Source organism: Solanum dulcamara, chromosome 3 (genome assembly GCF_947179165.1).
Source record: "Solanum dulcamara chromosome 3, daSolDulc1.2, whole genome shotgun sequence".
NCBI classification, from domain to species: Eukaryota; Viridiplantae; Streptophyta; class Magnoliopsida; order Solanales; family Solanaceae; genus Solanum; species Solanum dulcamara.
In genome coordinates this window covers 68,994,591-69,012,704 of record NC_077239.1, presented here as the reverse complement: position 1 = coordinate 69,012,704, position 18,114 = coordinate 68,994,591, and the positions used below count along the sequence as shown (strand labels likewise).

The 18,114-nt window shown below is 35.8% G+C and overlaps 2 protein-coding genes across 5 annotated transcripts; one reads left to right on the top strand and one right to left on the bottom strand.

The window, feature by feature from the left end:
- Nucleotides 1-1,319: 1,319 nt before the first annotated feature.
- On the top strand, nucleotides 1,320-1,907 carry LOC129883629 (uncharacterized). Its single transcript, XM_055958253.1, has one exon. The coding sequence runs from the start codon at nucleotides 1,320-1,322 to the stop codon at nucleotides 1,905-1,907; it is 588 nt and encodes a 195-aa protein (XP_055814228.1).
- A 1,966-nt stretch (nucleotides 1,908-3,873) lies between these two features.
- LOC129882757 (transcription factor EMB1444-like) lies at nucleotides 3,874-17,286 on the bottom strand. Of its 4 annotated transcripts, none has more exons than XR_008765825.1 (12): nucleotides 16,424-17,284; nucleotides 15,890-16,051; nucleotides 15,519-15,603; nucleotides 15,065-15,106; nucleotides 13,753-13,812; nucleotides 13,278-13,394; nucleotides 12,051-13,199; nucleotides 11,866-11,967; nucleotides 10,999-11,139; nucleotides 10,771-10,893; nucleotides 4,362-4,510; nucleotides 3,874-4,149 (listed from the first exon to the last, which is right to left on the bottom strand). XR_008765825.1 is itself a non-coding variant. In XM_055957197.1 (12 exons), the coding sequence occupies exons 1-11, from the start codon at nucleotides 16,516-16,518 to the stop codon at nucleotides 4,430-4,432; spliced, it is 2,157 nt and encodes a 718-aa protein (XP_055813172.1). In that variant the 5' UTR covers nucleotides 16,519-17,284; the 3' UTR covers nucleotides 3,874-4,149; nucleotides 4,389-4,429. The 4 variants fall into 4 exon arrangements, 3 of the variants coding, with proteins under 3 accessions (XP_055813172.1, XP_055813171.1, XP_055813173.1); XM_055957197.1 differs by having other exon boundaries at nucleotides 4,389-4,510; XM_055957196.1 differs by having other exon boundaries at nucleotides 3,874-4,510.
- Between the last annotated feature and the right edge of the window lie 828 nt (nucleotides 17,287-18,114).

The window sequence follows — 18,114 nt, the reverse complement described above, 5'->3', positions numbered from 1 at the left end:
TTGGATACTCCCTGAGACTATCCTATTCAGAAACGAGAAAGGAGACTAGATTGAACAAAAAATTACATATGATTGGAGACCCACTCTATGCAAATTCTTCAAAAATATGGATTTTCGTAGGATGATTGTAGAAATAAGAAAGGGCCTAACATTATCCCCAATAAAATACCAAAGGAACATGATGGGATGGTTCCTCCAAATATGCTAGATTGATGGAAACTTGACACAGGCAAATAACACAACACAGAATAGCGAAAAACTTGCTCCAACTCAGTCTTGGACCAGTGTTCAAACACAAAGCATGAATAGATAATTCCCCTCTCCCAGATACAAGATATACAGAAGCAAGCACCTTAGAAGGGTAACATGTAACATCAGTATGAGTCATTCCACTGGAAAAAGTCTAGAGCACAACCCAATAACAAGTAGTAGATGAGAATACATTTTAGATATTGAACAAACATGGGTCAGTCAATGTTGGTAAGGGTGGTAATGAGCGAGGCCAAGTAATCCCTCTCTCAGGTAATGATTAAAGTTCTTTGTTGGAATGTTAGGGATCAATGCCTCTAATAAACAAAAGGAGATTAAAATCCTTTGCAATGAGAAAAAAAATAGTATAATTGATTTGCTTGAAATAAAGATTAAATGTAATAAGTGTGACCATGTGATTAGTAATCTGTTTGGAGGATGGAGGTGCATTATCAATCTAGAGTCTCACTACAATGGCAAGATAATAATAGTTTGGAGGCCTGATTACAATAAGGTGGTGCCAAAATCAGTTACTGCTCAAGTAATAATATATGACGTTTTTCATATTCCTCCGCAATCAATTTTTGATATTTCTTTTGTTTATGCTTTTAACACTAGAGATGAACGGAGATCATTGTGGGAGAGTTTTGAAAATCATAGTGCCCTTGGGGATTTCAATTCTGTTTTGAAAAGTAAAGATAGATTGGGTGGGAACCCTATTACATAGGCTGAGGTGATTGAGTTCTAAAATTGTATTGATAGGTATGGGTTCATTGAAATGGCTCAATAGGATCATAAGTACACCTGGAAGGGCAAAGATATTGATCGGAGAGTTTTCTGAAAAATTGACTGGACTTTTATCAATAATGCTTGGTTAGACGTCATTCCTGCTTGCGCAACTAACTACTTACCTGAGGGAATGAATGATCACTGCCCCCATTAAGGTCACTTTTGTAGATGAGAGGTTTAAGAACAACAAGTCTTTTCAATTCTGCAATATTTGGACAGAACACCCTCTGTTTTTAGATAAGGTGTGAGTTGCATGAGGTGTAATTATTAATGGTTGTAAGATGTTCCAAATTGTAAAGAAGCTGAAGTTATTGAAGAAAGAACTGAAAATGTTGAATACTCAGTTCTTTAGGAATCTTGTAGCTGAAGCAAATAATGATAGAATGACTCTACATTTAGCACAGAACAAGCAGCAAGCTGACCCCATGAATATGACACTTCAACGGGAAGAGAAGGAGAAAATTTTTAAGTTCAAAAATACATCACATATGGAAGAGATGTTCTTACAACTGAAAAGTAAGGAAAATTGGAGTAAACTGGGAAATGACAATACTAAATACTTTTATTTTGTAATCAAACACAGAAGATTGAAATATGCTACCACACAATTGAGGGATGAGAATGGTGTTTGGAAGCATGATCTTGCAACCATTTCCAGCTTATTTGTCAAACATTATGAGGAAATGCTTGGTAGGAAATGTGAAACAGGGAGGAAAACTTTTGAAGGATTCTTTCAAAATGGCCATACACTCACAATTCAACAACATATTGTTATAATACACCCTTTTGCTGAGAAGGATATCAAGCATGCGACATTTAAAATTGATAGTAACAAAAGCCCAGGGCCTGCTATGGGAGTGGGTTTTTAAAGCTTCTTGGGAGATTGTTGGACCTAATATCATTGATGCTATTATGGATTTCTTCCAGAATGAAAAATTATTGAAACAGATTAATTGCATATGCATTACTTTGATTTCTAAAGTTGTTAATCCTGAGTTTGCAAGCCAGTAAAGACATATTTCATGTTGTAATGTGATCTACAAGTGCATCTCCAAAATGATTTGCCTCTGAATTAAAAAATCTATAACTCACTTAGTGGCAGATAACTAGGCAGCGTTTGTACAGAGAAGGTCTATGGCACATAACATTTTGATTTGTGATGATATTCGTAAACACTATAATAGGAAGTCTTCTCCTAGATGTCTAATGAAAATTGATTTAAGAAAGGTTTACGATATGGTGAGTTGGGAGTTTGTAAAGGATGTCCTCATGAGATATGAATTTTCAGTCAGGTTCACATAGTTTGTGATGACTTGTATTACATCTCCAATGTATTCTATAAAAGTGAATAGTGAAAGTCATGGTTACTTTGCTGGACGAAGGGGCTTAAGATAGGGAGACCCTATGTCCCCTCTTTTATTTGTCGTAATCATGAAATACTTTTCTAGAATCCTCAAAGTATGAGTGAACTACTGGACTTTTAAGTTTCACCCCACGTGCAAACAACAAAAGCTTACACACTTAATTTTTGATGATGATTTGATGATATTTTGTAAAAGAAATATGGCATTAGTATCAAGAGTTATGGAAGCACTGGGGCATTTTAATGATGTGACTAAGACTTATTGCTAATATGAATAAGTCAAATTTGTTTATAGCAGGGATGGATGATGTCACAAAAAATAGATTGTTCCTTACAACTGGCTTTGCTATTAGCACCTTTCCAATCAGGTATCAATGCGTTCCTATATCTTCTAAGAAGTGAAATAAGTTAAGAGTGCCATCAAATAATTATGAAGATTACCAATAGGATTAAGACTGGTTATGCTACCCAATTTTACCTGTGACGCTTTCATTATTTATTTAATCGTTATTTGTTATTAGTCTTTATTTATTTGTATTTATTTGTTATCTATTTGTTATTTGTTTGTTGTTTTTCTCATAAAGCTTTTAATTTTCTATTCTTATCTAACATTTTTTATGCATTTATGCTTTTACTGAGCCGAGGGTCTCCAGGAAACAGCCGTCCTACCTTGGTAGGAGTAAGGTCTGCGTACATTCTACCCTCCCCAGACCCCATGTTGTGGGATTTCACTGGGTTGTTGTTGTTGTTGTTGTTGTTGTTGGTAGACTCCAGATTATTAATGTTGTTTTGTTTTCCATTCACAATTTCTGGGGGGCAGTTTTCATTCTCCCTCACCATTAGCAAAATATCAAATTAAGTGAGTTTGAGCTCAGTAATTAATTTCCAATTTTCTTGAAATTTCTAAGTTTAACCAAATATTATGAATGTACGATGTAGGTTGTAGACTTGTAGCTATGCCGAGGATACCTTGCAACTAGGAAGTCATTTCATTTGCATTTACAAATTACAAGTCCACAATGAATGAATAAAAGGAAAAACAAACCATTATTCCAGTTGCAATAGGTTGAAGCTCATCCGCTCTCTTTAATAACTAACAATTCTTTAATATAATTCTTCCACATAATACAAACAATCTATTTACGTTCAGCATGAGTTTTTCTTTACAAAATTTAAGCTGGGGATTTCTTCTTTTTTTTTTCAAAATATAAACTTATAAGTCAAGTTTTATATTTAAAAGAAATTTAAATCGCAACTAGATATTTAAAATCCTACTTTTTGGATAATTTGGAATTTCAAATCACTATCTGAAATTGAAGTTGAAGTTTTGTTCCCATTTCATGAACAAACTCTGATTTCAAATCAAAACTTTAAATTTGAGCCCCAAATCCTATGGTCGACACACTTATTTTCAAAAAAAGAAAGATACATTGGCATTATACCTTCCCAAAAGAAATGGGAAAAAAACACAATAAAGAAATTCTTCTGCCCAATGAAGCACAATTTTGAAATACATTATCACCAAGGCATCTCAGAAGTAACTAATAAGTCACTTATGTAGAAGGTCAATCAATGATGTACAAGCTAAAATTCTGGAAAACAATCACTCTGAAAAAAGTTACATGATGAAGAGCACAACCCTTTCTGTTTTTCTCTCCATCATCTTGAGGGATCAATCGTGATTCACCAGTTATCCTCGTCATGTCTCGAACCTCTAATCTACTCTATTGGTTTGATGAGGATGATCTCTGCGAGAAAGACTCACCTCGTCAAGAGCATAATGCTTCTCGCACGAGAGCATTACACATAAAATACAAGTACATAGAAACAAACAAACAGGAAAAAAGAATTTAACATCTTCACACTGCAGAAATAAATGACATGAGCAACTCATTTAGAAGGGAAATCAGATGTTGAACAGAAAACCTTTGAAACATCAGTATCCTAACTATGAAGATACCACAAATAGAAGTGATCATTCCAAGACCTCGGTCTGATTAGTAAAATGTCTCTTCTGACTTTCCAGCTCTACACGTTGATCTTTGCTTGCAGTAGCTGCATAAGAGACCATAATATATCCATGCGGTGCAAGGTTCTATCATTCTGCCCCTAAAGAAAGGGTAAACATAGATTGATATAAGAGTTGTGCACAATCAAAAATGAATGAGTCAATAAGTTAAATCAGATGGAACCACTGGGGGGACAAAGCGAACATCTAAAGAAGTATGCTAATTCTTGATTCTGCAAGCAGTCTAGTCTATTGGCATCCTCTACCATAACATTGTTATTTACAATGAGTAGATGCAATCAAAATCTGAAGCAATGTTTAATAAGGTTTATTTCCAATTGACCTCAACTTAATAACCTTGCTCAACAGAGCAATATTATACGATTAGCAGCTTATAATCTATAACTACTTGTCAAAATGTCAACAAATCTGCATTTTAGCGTGTTAGTGTTAATAGTAATTCAGTGATCTGTTCTTTTATTTTCCATACCTCCCTTAGTACTTTTTTTTCGGGTTGCAGCTTTCATCATATTACGGGCAACTTTATCTCCTAATCTTCTTTTAATTTGGAAGTCTTCCTTTTATTCCATAATTGTCTTATTTGCTATGCATGTTTATTAAAAGATTATTTAGGAAATATTCAAATTCTCTTAAAAACAACGATGTAAACATTAATCGTCTAAACATAATGGAAATATTTAGGAAAATGAAATAAAGAAAATTCATCTCAATTATATGAAATTATCACAGAAAATTTAAAAAATCAAATGATCTTCAGAACAAAATATGTGGATTTTCCATTTAAGAGATCTTGACAAAGAAACACAAAGATAAGATAATTTTGACCTTTTTCCGTTTGAATTCCCAAAACTCGCAAATTTACTAATTGTGAATTTTGTACAACGAACATGATGAATGGATTATGTTGAGAATATAATTAAATAATAAAAAGTGTGTTCTCTCTAACAGCTTAAGCTTTTAGATGAGATGGCCACACACTACAATATAGTATCAGAGCAAGCAGAGGTCCTAATATCGAATCCCACAAATTTACTAATTGTGAGAATATAGGAAAAGAATTGACACGTGCTTGACCCACCCATGATAAAAGAATCAAGCCTACAAGTGAGGGGGTATGTTGAGAATACAATTAAATAATTAAAAAGTGTGCTCTCTCTAACAGCTTAAGCTTTTAGATGAGATGGTCACACACTTCAATAAGGGGGAGTGTTAGAATCCTAGGAATATTCTATAGCATATGTGTAAATATAGTAGCTAGCTTGATTTACTCCTAGATTTACTCCTATTTTAATTAGGTATTAATTTTCTTTCCTTTTCAGGACATATATACTTAGTTATTTAAACCCCAATAGGTTGTGGGAATAATCAAGCTGAAATCTGTCTCAAACTCTTGTCTTCTCACATGATATCAGAGCTTTGTTTAGTGAGAAAACAAAAATAATAAGAGAACAAAATTGTTGAGAATGGGTATTGTGCAAATACCAGTACCACCATTAAGAACGGAATCCTCGCGGCGTGGTGTTTTCCCGCCACTTTTCCGGCAGATTTTTTCCTTAACTTTTTCCGATGAGACAACAAGCAGTTTTTCAATTTTCCATATTTATTCAGGTTTTTTCCCGAATTTACTTTATTTTTGGACACTAATAGATCTATTTTTTTCATGTCTCTCGGATCCGATATGTTTAGTACTAAATTTGTGGGTTCCAGCAACCCAAACTATGGCATCACCACAGAACCTTTGACAGGTAGTGCAAACTATTTATCTTGGTCCTGTTCATTACGGTGCAATGGACAAGGTGTTCAGGATCACTTGGTTACACAGGCTAAGGATATTACTGAAAAAGATAGGGGCGAATAGGAGAAGATTGATGCTCAATTGTGTAGTCTGTTATGGAAATCTATTGATTCAAAGTTGATGACAATGTTCTAGCCATTCCAAACTTGCTTCTTAGTTTGGGAAAAGGCTCGTGGGCTATACACAAATGACATATCCCGCTTTTATAATGTGATTTCTCGGTTGACTAACCTTAAAAAAGAGGACTCAAATATGGCAACTTATCTTGGACAGGTTCATAAAATTATGGAAGAATTTAATGAGTTAATGCCCGCCACTCCAAGTGTTCAAAGCAATTGGAGACATGTTAAACCAAAGAATGCTCATGTTGCTCAAACTGAATCCACTGGTAATCCAATCAGTCAATTATTTTCTTTGTCTGAGGTAGAATACAATGACTTTCTTCAGTATCAAGCAAGTAAGCAGACAATTTCATCAATAGCTTCTGTTGCCCAAGTTGGTAATCCTGTTAATCCCGTTGCTTGTATCTCACAGTCCACCACACTAGGCCCTTGAGTCATGCACTCGGGCGCTTCTGACCACATTTCTGGTAACAAATCTATACTGTCTAATATTACTTACTCTCAGCCCTTCCCATTGTTACATTAGCTAATGGTTCTCAGATCATGGCAGCAGGAGTCGGTCAAGACAATCCCATACCTTCCTTGACTCTAAATAATGTTATTTTTGTCCTTGGTTGTCCCTTTAGCCTATTGTCAATAAGTCGTTTGGCTAAGGCTTTAAATTATTTCATCTCATTTTTTGTAACTTCTTTATTATACAAGACCTCTATACAAGAAGGATGATTGGCGTAGGTCATGAGTCAGATGGACTTTATTATCTCAATTCTCACAGATCCACTACAGTTTGTTCAGTCTCAAACTCTCCAGATTTAATCCACAGACGATTGGGGCACCCTCGTTTATCCAAACTTCAAAAGATGGTACCTAGCTTGTCCAAATTGTCTAAGTTAGATTGTGAGTCATGTCAATTGGGGAAGCACAACCGAGCTCCGAGCTAATTTTCCACGTAGTTCTAATAATCGTGCAGAATCTCTTTTTCATTTAGTTCATTCTGATATTTGGGGTCCTAATAGAGTCTATTCTACATTGAGTTTTAAGTATTTTATTACTTTCATTGATGATAACTCAAGGTGCACTTGGATGTTCTTAATGAAAGATCGTTCTGAATTATTTTTTCACATGTCAAACTTTTTGTGCTGAAATAAAAAATCAGTTTGGTGTTTCTATTTGTACTTTCTATAGTGATAATGCACGTGATTATTTGTCATCCCAATTTAAACAATTTATGTCTACCCATGGAATTCTTCATGACACATCTAGAGAAAACATAGGCATATTGTTGAGATTGCACGCACTCTTCACATACAAGCAAATGTTCCTTTGCGTTTTTGGGGCGACACAGTGCTGACCTCTTGTTATCATCTAATTAACCGTATGTGTTCCTTTTCTACTCAAAATAAGGTACCACACACTATTTTGTTTCCCAGTCAACCTTATTCTCTTTTCCACCACGCGTCTTTGGGAGCACATGCTTGACCATATATTCACTCCAGAAAAGACAAATTTGCTCCCCATGCTCTTAAATTTGTCTTCCTTGGTTATTCAAGGGTACATAAGGGATATTGATGCTTCTCACCTGACCTCCAGCGATACCTTATGTTCGCTAATGTTACTTTTTTTGAAGGTCAGTCCCACTTTACATCCTCTTCTGCTGAACAATTAGCCAGTTCTGAGGTTCTACCACTTCCATCTTTTAGGGATCCTGCCATAGTCTATCCATCCACATCATCTCCTATGACTCCATCTTCATCCTTAGCACCTCCACCACTATTAACCTATCATCGTCGTCCGCACACAGATGATTCACGCCTGCCACCGGAATCCTTGCCTGCTGAGGATTTGTCTACACAAAGTCCTTTCATTGCCACTCGAAAAGGTAATCTCTCTACTCATAACCTGCATCTTATCTATACTTGTTTGAGCTATCATCATTTTTCACCAGCCTATTCATCCTTTGTATTATCACTATCATCTGTGTCTATTCCTAAGACTATAGGTGAAGCTCTTTCTCATCCAGGCTGGCAACAAGCTATGATTGAAGAAAGGCCTGCCTTACACTCAAGTGGTACTTGGGAGCTTGTTCCTCTACCTCCGGATAAATCTAAAGTTAGTTGTTGTTGGGTATATGCAGTGAAGGTTGGCCCTGATGGACATTTTGATCACCTAAAAGCTCGACTAGTGGCCAAGGGTTATACACAGATTTTTGGTCTCGACTATGGTGATACTCTCTCCTATGGCCAAGATTGCTTCAGTCTGTCTCTTTTTATCCATGGTTGCGGTGTGTCATTGGCCTCTCTACCGGTTGGATATTAAAAATGTCTTCTTCATGGGGATCTCGAAGATGAGATATATATGGAGCAACCACCTGATTTTGTTGCTCAGGGGGAATCTAGTAACATGGTGTGTAGACTACGACGAGCACTCTGGCTTGAAGCAATCTCTTTAAGCATGATTTGGGATTTAGCATGGTTATTTAGGAGTTTAGCATGGTGCGAAGTGAAGTTGATCATTACGTGTTCTATAGTCACTCTACTCCAGGTTTGTGTATGTATTTGGTAGTGTATGTTGATGACATAGTTATCACAGGCAATGATGATGAGGGAATTACCAAATTGAAACATCACCTTTTCCAGCACTTTCAAGCTAAGGATCTTGGTGGATTGATGTACTTTTTGGGCATTGAGGTTGCCCAATCCAAATCAAAAATTGTCATTTCACAAAAGAAGCATGCATTTTATATTCTTAAAGAGACAAGGATAACCTAGTGGTTTGGGCTTGGGACTTCCATGTCGGAGGTTTCAAGTTTGAACCCCTTGCCAGTGAAAGCAAGGGGTTTGTCTTCTAGGTCGAGCTCGTTGCACAGGGCTTGCCTTGTGCGGGTTACCTCTCTTATATGGTTTGCGAGCTATTGCATAGGAGCAGGGGTTTTACCCTGTGCACACCAAAGGATAGCGGCTACGGATTTTCCATATCATAAAAAAAAGACAAAGATGACAGATTGTAGGCCTATTGATTCTCCAATTGATTCAAATGTTAAGCTCCTACTAGGTCAGGGGGAAGCCTCTTAGCGATCTAGGAAGATATAGAAAGCTGATAGGAAAGTTGAATTATCTCACAGTTACTCGACCTATTATTACCTTCCCGATTAGTGTCGTAAGTCAGTTCTTGAATTCTCTTTATGATAGTCATTGGAATGTACTTATTTGCATTCTTCGATACATAAATTCTGCTCCAAGAAAAGGACTACTTTACGAAGACTGAGGATATGAGAATATTGTTGGATATTCAGATGCAAATTAGGCAAGGTCACCCTTTGACAGACGATCCACTTTTGGGTATTGTGTTCTAGTTGAGGGGAATTTGGTGTCTTGGAAAAGTAAGAAACAAAACTCATATGGATCAAGCAACTACTGAAGGAGTTGAAATTTGGAGATACTAAAGGAATGGAACTTGTGTGCGATAATCAAGCTACACTTCACATTGCATCAAATTCAGTATTTCACGAGAGGAACAAACACATAGAGATTGATTGTCATTTTGTCAAAGAAAAGGTACTCTCAGAAGACATCGTCACAAGGTTCGTGCGGTCAAGCGATCAATTTGCAGACATATTCACAAGTCCCTAGCCGGTCCTAAAACAAATTATATATGTAACAAGCTTGGTACATATAATTTGTATGCACCAGCTTGAGGGGAGTATTAGAATCCAAGGAATATTCTATAGCATATGTGTAAATATAGTAGGTAGCTTGATTAACTCCTATTTTAATTAGGTATTGATTTGTATTGATTAGGTATTGATTTCCTTTTCTTTTTAGGACATGTATACTTAGCTATTTAAACCCCAATAGCTTGTGGGAATAATCACGCTGAGTTCTCTCTCAAATTCCTGTCTTCTCATAGGTTACTAAATTAAAGTAAAGATAAGTCTAGAATCTATAGTAGTAATTAGAGGCTAGAGCTTTATGCTATTATTTTCATGTTGTTCTTTACTTTAAATGGTTAAATTGTATACACATGATTGACAAATGAGTCAAAAGATGCCCTGATGAAAACAAATGATAAAAAGAACTAGAAGGATTATTTATAAAATCATTAGAATCATTTAGTAGGAAGACGCATAATAGAGCATTATCAATTTTCCAATGATGTAAAATTTTAGATTTCAAATGAAAGGCTATTATTATACTCATTAAGAATTTTTTAATAAAATGTGAACATACATAATTCTTTTCATTTTTCATTGGTATGATTAAGGACTAGTTGATCCAACAGTCCGGTACCAACTGTAACCATCAGTCTTTATATATTGATACAACTCCTTTAAGAGAGGATGAGGAATCACACAAGAAGTAAGTAGCTAGTGAACCGGCGGATTCTATTTAAGATCGAGAAAACATCATATCAATAGTCAGGATTGTACCTCAACCACAAAACACATACGCTTCCTCTCACCACAAGCCTCTGCCAGACCTTTTAAAATTGTAAGACCCAAGCTCCGGATGGCTTCTGCTATGTCAAGGAAATGGCTTCCGTCTTCGAAGATCTGCATTGGACTCACATAAAAATGTTTCATCCCTTACTGTTCACCAAATAGTCTAACTAAAATTAAAAGGCGCCAGAATTCACAATCAACATTATCATTCCTTACTTCTACAAGCATTTGACCATTCATGCCTAAGTTTTCAACCCTCATTGGACAAACTTTTTTGTTATTTCCAACTTCCACCGCCCAGCTTGAACCAACCTCATGAGAGGAAGATCCACAGATACCCGATTCTTTGTCAACCAGCTGTAACATGTTCAACACAAAGTAAATTAGTGGAAAGAATTTGATAACCAGAACCAATAAAACTAGCTATTTGCTCAGCCGATTATAGCCACAATAGAACCATGCAACAGAAGCTTAAACTAATAAACACATTAAAACACTTCTCATCCAATAATTTGAGTCTTTCCAAGGGATGCACTTTCAGAAGTCATCACACTGAGCACAGTTTTTCTCTGCAAATTATGTCTAAAGCAATGATGCCCCGAGTGAGACCAAATAGAAAATAAAACTAAGAAAAATGAGAAGGCAGGCTTGCAAAAGTCAAAGGACCCGCATTTAAAAAAATGACCGTGTTATTTCAACAGTATTTTCTCCACCTTTCCCCATCCCCATGAATAAAATGTCAGAAAATATTGATTTTCCTCGAGCTATGATTCACTTTGAACCAGGTAAGCAACCTTGGTGAAATTGCCAAAACAAAGAACAGAAGGAGATTTCCATCAGCAATTAACTACATTTTTTATCTCAGCCCTTCCCCGACTTCCAATTAGGATATATAAAAAGAAGATAAATAAAAGTATGTCAATTACCAAGGATAGACGATTCTTTTCAGTTTATGCCTTTTCTTTTCTCAAGGGAAGGGAGGTATTTGGGCATCATTTTCAGTAACCAGTATTTGACTTGGCATTAACAACTTAAACCATGTCAACTGAAAAATAAATCACTAACTATGCAAGAGAAGCTCACCTTTGATGCAGAGCACTTACTTAGCTTGTCAGCATGCTTGGTAACACTTTGCATGAAGAGCATGTGTTTGATTGTTCGTTCTAGAAGTGAGTCTATACTGCACTGTGGTATACCCAAAAGTTTCAGCACATCTGAATAAAAAATTAAGCAACTTCAGAATTAGGAAATATAGCCTATCAGGTTACCTTCGAACCATTTGGAACCAGTTCACGGAGCTCCTTGATGCGATCTTGGATCAATTGTCTATCCCTGGGTCTAGGTCGGCAACTTTCACCAGGTCTAGCTCTCTTTTTATGCATTTTAACGGGTTCAAGTGGCCTCTCAACATATCCGCTACCTCTGCTACAACTGGTTGATGAAAAACCCCTAGAAGACCGAATACTACATGTACCTGACGAGTTGAAGCTGTTCAATGTTTCCCGATCAAATGAATAGCCTGTAGAACTGATTGTGCCGATGTCACTGCTACAAGGTTCAGCAGTCATTTCAGTTGTCAAGAGGGAATCAACAGATTTACAGAATGACTTGACACTGTTACAATCATTGTCAGGGCGGTTAACATTAGCTATTACTGCTTCTAGAAGATGCTCATTGCCAGTGTTGCTCATTAACAGATTGCTGGTGCCAATTCCCTCAAGCATCTCAACAGCCATTTCTTCCCGCTTGCCTGCCTCCCAGTCCTTGGAAGAATTCCCTTTCTGGAAAACTGGCCCTAATGCTTCATATAGCTCATAGCCAGCACAGAACCTGAAAGGAGTGTGCATTGTGTCATTACACTGGGTCTCAAAACATTTATCTGCATATGCATTGGGAAGATCTGATAAACCCAACAGTCCATTTTGATCATTGTAAGCTTCAGAAGCAAGATTGTTTCTATTCGGCTGAGGGCATTCAGTGACTTGTCCAGCATCATATGAAACACTTCCAATACTTGCATCATTTCTAAAAGTTGGCTCACTTTTATCTACCGAGCCCTTCCCCAAGACTCTCAAGTCACTAGTTTGCCCGTCAAACTTTGGATCAGTTTCTTCCCACATCTTCCCTTCCTTTTGGTGTTTTATAATGGAACTTTCACAGCTTGTTGGAAGCAAATTCTCAGAGTCATCAGATCCATGAACTGCAGTCTCGTGAAGTCCTTGGTTATTAACCACTTCAAGAATTTTATTTGGGTAACCTCCAGGGTGCGAGAAGATACAAGAATGATCAGCATATTTTTCAACAGATGTATATAGAGGAGACCACATAGTTCTCCCATCTTCACAAACACTTCTACCTAGATTATTTACGCAGTCTTGAAAAACCTCTGAACCTGAGGTTCTTGTTGATATCTCTGACTGGAAAATGTAACAGCATCAGATAAAGGTGTAGATGATCTGTGATAACAATAATTCGGAAAGAAATAGTCAATTTACCAAGCAAGAATTTTCCATGCTGTTCTGCATCGAACTCCGCAAGCAACTTGCCATCAACTCCTGGAGCTCAGAAAAGACATCTCTAATATGCTTGATCACCCTCAAATCCTCAGGGATCTTCTTTGACAAAACAATCAAAAGAAAATAAGATTTGCAGATAAGGCATATCTAGTTACTGATAACTGCTGTAGAGATCAATGAGAACATATGATGTTAACTAAGCTAGAAATGATCAAACCAGTTGAAAAATCGTTTCACAAGGTGATGAATTTTAAATGGAAGTAAATGATGCATTGGAGACAGTCCAAAATATAGTGACACGTGTGAAATTAAACAAATACAAGTCAAGAGGAGATCAGTCACAAAATTGTCATAAACATTATAAAGAAAAACTGAAGGTGGTTTGAAATAAAATTTTATTTGGCCTGCACTTAAACCATTTATAAATCTTAAAAAATGAGGCTGATCATCTTACACTATCCAAGGATCCAAGTTGTACAACTCCATGTGGAGCAACAGCAGCAACAACAATGGTCTGCATTCAAGAAAAAATGTTTCTTTGAGGCCTATGTTATGTAGCCAATAAAGTTCATGATAAAGTTCATATGATTGGAGATGGATAAAGTTAAAGTTAAGATTGAGAAGTTAAAACTATCTTCATAAACTTCACATGTGCAGGTTAGCATCAAGAAATCAGTTGATGCAAGCCTTGTCATCTCATGCAAGGACTAACCTTGAGGACTAGCAGCAATGTGAAAATGGTCTACTTGTCAGTTGTCACATGGATTTTACAAGAATTTCGTGGAAGAAACTCAATGACTTTCTTTAGAACACACAAAAACACGGTTTCCTGATTCAAGTAGGATAGAAATGTAGGAGGTATATTTTATCTTTAATTTGACATTTCTAATACGAAAAACACAGTTCTTCTGCTTTTAGACTCATCACCCTGCCAAAGCCAGAATGTCAGGAGCTCAAGTGTAACATCATCTACACATCATAGTAATGCACAACCATTTCATCCTCTCCATCTCACTCTATTGACCTAAGATGATTCAGGAGAGAGATTTAGAAGAAAGGTTGAATGAAAATGATTCAAGTTAGTTGGAAATGGAGTTTTCAATAGTAACTGCAATATTTAGGAGGAGTTATAAAAGAAGGAACAGGTATCACTCAATGGTCGTAAAATTCTAATATAACTTGTATGCTGATTCTACTTGTGTAGAAAGTAAGTTTTGTCATTCTTGGTGGTTGTCAATCGTCTTTAGAAATGTCAAAATGCCCCGGAATACTGACACATATTCTTTGAAATGATAAGTATCAACTCTCACACATTTTTTAGTTGCTTAGTTTCTTTATACGCCAAGCATGTCAATCCCACGTCAAGATTTTGTGCACTACTAACCCTTGCAGGACAATGGCAGATGGACTCTCAAATCAAAAATGTTTTTGACATGGCAATATTGTAGCATATAAAAACTTTTAACTTTTTCCAAAAAGTGCCATGTCAAGCAAGAAACAATGGAAAGATCAGAAGTTATTATAAATAGAAGAATATGGGGTGAGACATATGCATCAGAGGTGTAGAATATGTCAAACACCAAAATATCATAAATGAAAGAGATTTTAATCAAAAATAGATGTTCATTGATGCTTGATTAGGGAACAAAAGTGATGCCAAAATCTTAAAACTTCCTGACCATCTCCACATATACGATGCACATGCATGGCGATGATATCACCATGGGAAAATATTACAACTGAAGGATTAGGATAGTTAGCTTTACCTTAATCCCAGCAGAAAATTGAGCTTGCCACCCATCACGGTGCTGAAAATGAAAAAATCATAATGAATAACCATGTACACAAGATACAATCAACCCTCAAATTTACCATCACATTTTCAATTTTAGGCTGGGTAAGTTAACTTATCTAGAATGGAGTACCTTACAAGTTAATATCAATAAGAAGTCTAATGGGACGTACTTTTACTCTATCCACAATCTAAATAGTTCAAAAAGTAAGTCCATTACGCAGTTTTGGATCTAATTGTCACAAAATAGTTCATATTGGGAATTCCAGTACAATAGATCGCTCCCAAGTCAATGTACTTTTTATTAAAATTGGAAATTTTTCTATCTGTAACATTCAAGTTGCATAAAAGGAAGTATATTGCTGCATCTTAATACCTAAATTCATCAGAAACATGCTAATTGCACATACTAAGAGAAAATGGCTCACCTCAGGCGCCAAGCTGGTGATAGCTGCACCTTTGTCTAGTGAAAGCCATAGATGTTTTCCAGTAATTGCAACCTGCCCAACAATACTGTACAAGGACATAGACATTTAATTACCATAATCCATAAGCCCTATTTGTTCATTTCAGAGAGAAATTATAACTGTAGATTCAATCTGACTGGAACATATTGTCTGCAAAGAATTACTGTGTGACGAACTGACTATACTTTCAAGCTTTCTACAAAAGCTTCCATGCTGAAATAATTAAATCTCGTGCAGAAACAGATAGCGTAATAAATGCAATTTCTTCAAGGGAAATATTTCATTGGCTGAAGCTTTAAAACCATAAGAATTGACAGCATGAGATATCATACCCTTCTCCAAGAGAATAAACATGATAGGACATCTTTGCCACAGCTACTCCAAGATAATTATTGGAATAATGTCCATCATAAAGGTTGCCTGCTGTACTACCAGGAGATTTTTTCTCTGGAAACCCATCGTTATCATAGTAAGCATCCTCCCAAGTCAACATCCTACAATGAAATTCACATGATGGGCAACTGATCAGAGAGGAATGTTGTTCTTTTATAGTCAAAGGTATTAAAGGCCAAGTTATGACGGATTACCAACCCCAACTAAGAAAGCTATTCATCTCAAATAGACCTCTTACTTGATAAAATTAAGTCTCAGCAAGTATATTATAAAATCAAGCTTCTTATAAGCTTCACAATCAAGGTTCCATTCATATAAGTCTCACCTTTTCATAAACTGGCTAAGCAAATGACAGTCCAGAGTCATAGAAAAATATATTGTTGTTTCACTTTTACCCATTTTGTAGCAGTACCAAAAGAAATATATCAGTAACAGGAAGCTAAAAACATGATGAAAGAAGCAAAAGAACTCACATTCGAGCTCGATGTGAGAGCTTCCAGAACACAGCATACTTCCAAGGAGTGTTGCAACAAAGGCTCCTCAGTGCTTGTTGCAGTTGGCTTGCCATATTCTTTCTTTGTCGCCAACAAATTTAACACACAAATCCCCACCACCAACTCTCAAAACAAAACCCAGTCCTAAGCCTCAAATAACCCTAACAATCCCCAATTTTCTTCCCTTTTCCCAATACCTAACTTCCTCTGTATGATCCTCTGCCTGCCTGCTTCCTTCTCAACCCTGCTCGCCGCTTAATTGGCGGTCCTACTGTTGAAAGAAGCAGCAGCCCATCATCTTTTCCCATTCTCCCTCTTCCCAGAGCTCAAAAACCAAACCCCACACCAAAAAAAAACAAAGAAGTCAAAATCTTGATTGAACCAACCAACACTATTCAGTAATCAGCAACACAGAATGAATTCAAGAATCCAAGAAAAGCAATACCCAGAAACAGAATGGTACTATCCATGCAAGTTTCCATACCAAACACTAATAATAGTATCCCACTTGGGAATAAAAATCAAATCTTGATTACCCTATAAAGACCAAGAACAAGAAAGCTAGCAAATTGATAGTTGATTTCTATAAAATGACATAAAGACCTGAAAATCTGAAGTGAGTGGAACTGTAGACAAGGAAAAAAAAAGGAAGAATCTTTGAGTAGTTTATCAACAGTAAGCTTTCTGGGAAGAGTAGAAACGGCGTTTTGGAGTTAACTTGTGAATTGCAACATTCACCTCCATCACTATTCCAAGATTTTGAATATACTGCTTCTTGTTTTTAAGTTAAAAAGGAAAAGTATATAATACAAGGAAAAAGTGTACAGCTGAACTATGGGGACTAATTGTTATTGATTTTGATGTTCTGTTTATATAAAATAAAATACTACTAGTACTAGTCTTAAAAGAGCACGGCTTTTTGGATCGGATGCACCATCAAAATTCACCCTTTATGAATTAGGTACTCCCCTAGATAAATCGGTTTTTAGTTACACCTTGTTTGGATGGTTTTTACCTCAGTATAATATTATATTGTTAATTTAAATATAATATTTATTTTGATTATTATTTAAATTTTATTATATTATATCGTTTAAATACATTGTTGGTGTAATCGCATTATTACCTTAATACTTTCTTCTCATTTTATGTTTACTTATTAAATAATGTTAGTTTATCATTTACCTTGCCTTTTCATAGTAGTTCTACCTCGTACATTATAATTTTGTGTATGCTTATCATTCAAATTATAGATATGTCACATTATGTAACAACGGTGAATGATACAATTTATCCAAAATATTGTATTTATTAAAATAATATAGTACGATATAATATATTATGAAACAATATGTAACAACCATCCAAACAAAGTGTAAGAGTACGGTATAATGCTAAAATGAGAAATTTAAAGTTAAATGTCACTCTCTCTCTATCAATCTATGTGACATTTTTCGTTTTTTAAAAGTCAAACAATTTAAGTTTAATCAGAATTTTGCGCATGGAATCTTCAATTTTTTTGAAATGAAATTTATATATTTGTAAACTATATAAAAAGTACTATAAGAACTTGTTTGGATGGACTTATTTTAAGTAAATTATTAGTTGAAAACAACTTATAAGTAACTTATAAGCCAATCCAAACGAGCTCTAAGTCACAATAATTGATG

What these genes read in the sequence shown, in the direction of transcription:
- LOC129883629 (XM_055958253.1), top strand. Translation starts at nt 1,320, where the DNA reads ATGTTCCAAATTGTAAAGAAGCTGAAGTTATTGAAGAAAGAACTGAAA.
- LOC129882757 (XM_055957196.1), bottom strand. Translation starts at nt 16,518, where the DNA reads ATGGCAAGCCAACTGCAACAAGCACTGAGGAGCCTTTGTTGCAACACT. An exon ending in AATTTTCTGCTGGGATTAAG is followed by an intron (nt 13,813 to 15,064) that starts GTAAAGCTAACT and finishes TCTTGAATGCAG; the next exon opens with ACCATTGTTGTTGCTGCTGT. An exon ending in ATGGTCAAATGCTTGTAGAA is followed by an intron (nt 10,894 to 10,998) that starts GTAAGGAATGAT and finishes AGTCCAATGCAG; the next exon opens with ATCTTCGAAGACGGAAGCCA.